This window comes from Sceloporus occidentalis, unplaced genomic scaffold, assembly GCF_023333645.1.
Source record: "Sceloporus occidentalis isolate IW3139 unplaced genomic scaffold, rSceOcc1.0.p SCAF_139, whole genome shotgun sequence".
NCBI lineage: Eukaryota > Metazoa > Chordata > Lepidosauria > Squamata > Phrynosomatidae > Sceloporus > Sceloporus occidentalis.
The window spans coordinates 168,429-173,489 of NW_028317119.1; the positions used below are offsets into that span (position 1 = coordinate 168,429).

Sequence of the window (5,061 nt, forward strand, 5' to 3'; positions counted from 1 at the left end):
TCTTGCAAGTTAATGACAAGGATTTGAGAGGTCACATTAAACTCTTAATACCCTTACATGCTCTCACTTGTAACAACTTGCAGTTTAGTTAAAATGCAATATCAGGAGTCTGGGGAGTAGAACTAAGGCTTAACTCAACATCTTGCCAATAAAGCCAACTTTGCAATACATTGGAGGCAACAGACTAGGTAGCTGGCTAGATCCCTTAGCTGATATAGTGTGCACATAATACAAGCTGGAATGTGCTGAAACTGGCTTGGCCTTAAAATAAACCAGGGCAACTAGATGTATATAAAACCCACAAAACATTTTATACCAGATGAATTGTTATTTTATTAAAATGGTGTCATTTCACAAGACAGTTAAGACTGCACTCCAATCCCTTCTTCTGGAGACCAATGTTCACCAAAAATGCACATGCAGCTGCTAAGATATCAAAGCTGTCTAGCCACCAAATAGAACTAGAACTCTGTGCATAATTTAAATTATGGTTATTTTGTAAATGTTACTTTACTGTAGCCCAAACTATCATATCTTAAACCATTAGTCTCCAGTAGTAGACGACACCAAGACAGACTTAATTATATTAATGAAGTGCAAGGGACTTCAGTTCAATGCCCTCCAGTGATAGGAAGGAGATAGAGTCTGCAGCCATACGGATTGGAAAGGTGAAGTCTTCCCCATTAGATAGTTTGATCTTCAGCTTGTCTCCTTGGTGCTCAAAGCAAACCTAAGGGGAAAAAAATAAAAATAAATCCATAGACGCATGGAAAAAGGGATGCACAACATATGCTGAATACAGATTTAAGGATATTTGAAGGATGAAATGTTGACAATATTGTACGGAGTTTTAGACAAACTCACCGTGTTTTCAGTCCCCAGCGTAAAGGGAAAGTTGGTCGACCTCTGCTCCGTGCCCCAGGCATCTGCTTCCTTTGAGTTGCAGACTATAACATTTGAGTCTCCATGTTGGTCAAAACGTGGATTAAAGTGGATGACAATGTTGGAAGGATCTTTCCCAAGGTTTACACAAAAACTAAGGAAAGACAAAAACCAAACATTTAGTGTTATAAGAGGGCCGAATAAATATAAATAAAAATACATTCAGTATGTGTGAATACATGTGAATGTGCATATTTAGTCTGTATTGGTTATATATGTGAGTGTGTGAAGTATTTGAGAAATATTGAACGTGATGCAGCTATTGAAAAATATACTATTAGAAAATAAAAATATAGCCTGTCACCTATGATAATCAATATCAACATACAGTACATTGAGAAATGTATACAATATATATTTAATTAAGAACATGCAAAGATCTTAAATATGGTCTTATTTTCCAATATTTTAAGGGAGTTCTGATAGATGCTATTCAAAACAAGATTAAAATTAGACATTGTAGATTGTTGGTTGAAACAAGTCTTGAACACAATGTGAGAGCAGCAAGGGCTTTGTTTTTACCTTTAGCTCTCAGATATATATAGCATTTTAGCTCACGTTGCAATGGTGCTTTTATTTCTTCAGTTGATCTGTACAAAAATCCAAACACTCATGTTGCATATGTTTGGCATGTTTTGATGAAGCTATGGGATATTATATCAGAATATTTATAGATCATCATTTTGGGAACTGCTCTCTATAAAAGAGCAATGCACTTTTCAGATTCCAGGGATCCCTTTGAAACATGGGAGACCCTTGTGATGTCATGAAGACATCACTAGAGATTTTCATCGGCCATTAACCCCTTCGCGACCTTTGCCGGTTCAGGACCGTCATGACAAGAAGGTCACTAAATGACCTTTGACGGTCCTGAACCGTCAAAAAATTAAATAAGCTTAGAAAGTGATCAACGATCACTTTCTTCGCTTAAACGGCGTTACTGTAATGCCTCGATGTAGAGGCATTCAGTAACGCCGAGATCGGCATCGGGGGCCATGTCTGGCCCCTCCCCGGGGCGTCAACAGCCGCCATACATTGTATGGCGGCGGACGCCCGTTTTAAAAGCGTTTAGGAGGCGATCAACGATCACCTCCTAAACTTAAATGGTGTCGCTGGAATGCCTCGATCAGGAGGCATCCAGCGACACCAAACACTTACCTTTGGATGGGCTGTGACCGCTCCGGAGAGCGGTCACAGCCGCAGCTGCCGGTGATCTTCGCCATCAAGCAAGATGGCGGCGGCCCAGGAAAAAAATAAATAAAGAAGAAAGAGTTCGCTAGACGGTCTCCTGACCCTCTAGAGAACTCTGGCTCCACTTGCAGGTTGAATACAGGTACTGCATTCAACCAAGCAAGTCAATGGAACCCAGCTTTCTAATCACTATGTGATTAGTAAAATATTCAAAAAAATAAATAAAAAATGGAAAAAATAAATAAAAAAAAATGTGCTAACATTTAAAAATAATTATGCAGTGATGTCACTTGATGAACCATCCAGTACCAGCAAAAATGTGTAAAAAAATATAAAAAAAAGTATTAAAAAAGGATAAAAAAATAAAGTTTATTATTTTGAGCAAGTGCTAAAATTTCTCAAAAATCTCAACAAAGAGTTAAAATAAAAGCACTTCCAATACCCAAGGGGTGTCTAATATATAAAAAAAAAATGAGTGATGGGGTAAATTGGAGTGGCCGAGCTCAAAGATAGGGCATAGGTACAGACTGACCAAAATGGAGAAAAAAAAAAAGCGCACTTCCCAAATGTGGCATTTTAAATCTCAAACAACCCGACAAACCCATGCATGTCGGGTATCACTGCACTCAGGAGATGTTCCTGAACACACATTGGGGTGTTTGACAGTGACATATACCAGAACCTGTATATCTATAACTAAAGTACAATTTGTGTGAAAAAAAAAACAAAACACAACTACTATTACAAAGTTTGACAAAGTGTAGTTCTATAATTGGTGCATGGAAAGGGTTAAAATAACAGCATTTGGAATACCCTGGGGTGTCTAGTTTTCAAAAATATATGGTTTGAATGGGTTAAATTGAGTTAACCCGCTTCAAAGGTATTCCAAAGAGGAGATGGAGGCAGACTGACCAAATGACCACCTGGATTACGCATGCCCCAAAAGTAGCCTTTTACCAGCCAAACAATCTGACAAACCCATGCATGTGGGGTATCGCTGTACTCAGGAGATGTTCCTGAACACATATTGGGGGGTTGTTTGACAGTGACATATACCAGGACCTGTGTATCTATAACTAAAGTACAATTTGTGTGAAAAAAAAAAAAAAAATTACTATTACAAAGTTTGACGAAGTGTAGTTCTATAATTGGTGCATGGAAAGGGTTAAAATAACAGCATTTGGAATACCCTGGGGTGTCTAGTTTTCAAAAATATATGGTCTGACCGGGTTAAATTGAGTTAACCCGCTTCAAATATATTCCAAAGAGGAGATGGAGGCAGACTGACCAGATTTGTTAAAAAAGATTTGGAAATCATAAAACGCTGCTTGTACTTATTGCCCTATAACTTACAAAAAACAGCAAAAAAACATAAAAACATTGGGTATTTCTAAACTCAGGACAAGTAGTAGAATCTATTTAGCTAGTTTTTTTTCTTGCTTTTTTAGGTGAGTAAAAGATTTTTCAAATAAAAGTCATAAAATGTGTTTTTTTTTCAATTTTTCACCATGTTTTTTTTATAGTAAATAAGATGATACGATCAAAATAATGGTATCTGAAGAAAGCCCATCTTGTCCTGAAAAAAACAATATATAACTTATGTGGGTACACTAAATGGGTGAGGAGAAAATTACAGCTGAACACAAGCACCACAAAAGTGTCAAAACAGCCTCGGTCCCACAGGGTACAAAACGAAAAATGAGCCCGGTCCTTAAGGGGTTAAAGCGCACTGTACGTTTTTTGTTTTACAAGGCACAGCCTATCCGATCACAAGGGTGATTTTATTACAATAGACACTGATTGCTATTCATGTAATGCACAGAACTCAAAACGTGAAACAAGTGTACATTTTAAGTTATAAATTAGGAGGAAAAAATAAAGAGTGAAGAAAAATAGATTAATGTCTAAAACAGCATACATGAATCCAGAAGGCTTTACATGTATCCCTAAAATAAAACAGAAGTGTGCCTTTAAAAAACAGGACTCTTTAAGGGTCTCAAGTTTGCATACATGGTGGTACGAGGTTTTTAACAAAGAAATCTAATGGTTCTTACCCTTTTGCATCTTTTGCGAGGAGACCCTTCAGCTCTAAGCAATGCCCCTGCTTCAGATTAAGGTTATTCAAGACTACACCCTGTGAAAGAAAAACCATAGTTTAGATTAGAAACGTTTAACTCCGCATGAAATATATTTGTGAATAATTCTATAACATAGGACACCATCCTACAGAATGTGCTTTTCTCAGTGACTTCATGCTTAAACCAGGAACCTCCACCATAGTGTTATATAGTTTAGTTAGTCTCATAGTTGTGATGAAATTAACAGTTACAAAGAAACACTGTAAAATAGTAATTTTATTTTCAGGTTCCCATGGCAAACACTCACGACTCTCTGCTATTTGAAGCAGGTTCTCGTGATCTGGAAGTGTCACATGACAACATAATTGCATAAATATTTATTCTGCAGATGGCATCAGAAGACCTTACTTGAGTCATGCTTTTTTGCAGCAAAAAGATAAATATAGCAAAGTGTCCATTTGTGACAATAGTCAGGCTTCACATATACAACCCTCTTAATGTGTGGCAAGGAAAGTCTAGAAATGCTCAAATAAAATCTACTTGGCACACATTGCTAAATAGACCACTAACATACCGTATCTGCTCAATTATAAGACAAGCTTTTTTTTTCCCCAGGGCAAATGCTCTGAAAAATACCCCTCATCTTATGATCTGACCTCAAATAGAGGTCAGACTATGAGACTAAGATCCAGATCCCCTTCAGTGCTGCAGGGGACCTGGATCCTCCCGTCTGGTAACCTCAGCTGCTGCCGGCACTTACACAGTACGTCTATCACCAAGCACCGGCAGCAGCGGAGGTTGTCTAGGCGCATCGGACATATCTTCCCCGGCTGCCAGAGGAGAATTCCCC

At 37.9% G+C, this 5,061-nt stretch overlaps 1 protein-coding gene across 1 annotated transcript; it reads right to left on the minus strand.

Moving 5' to 3' along the window:
- Positions 1-586: 586 nt before the first annotated feature.
- LOC149281068 (galectin-1-like) lies at positions 587-4,285 on the minus strand. The gene is made up of 3 exons (XM_089499762.1): positions 4,188-4,285; positions 865-1,036; positions 587-730 (listed from the first exon to the last, which is right to left on the minus strand). The coding sequence occupies exons 1-3, from the start codon at positions 4,283-4,285 to the stop codon at positions 587-589; spliced, it is 414 nt and encodes a 137-aa protein (XP_089355888.1).
- Between the last annotated feature and the right edge of the window lie 776 nt (positions 4,286-5,061).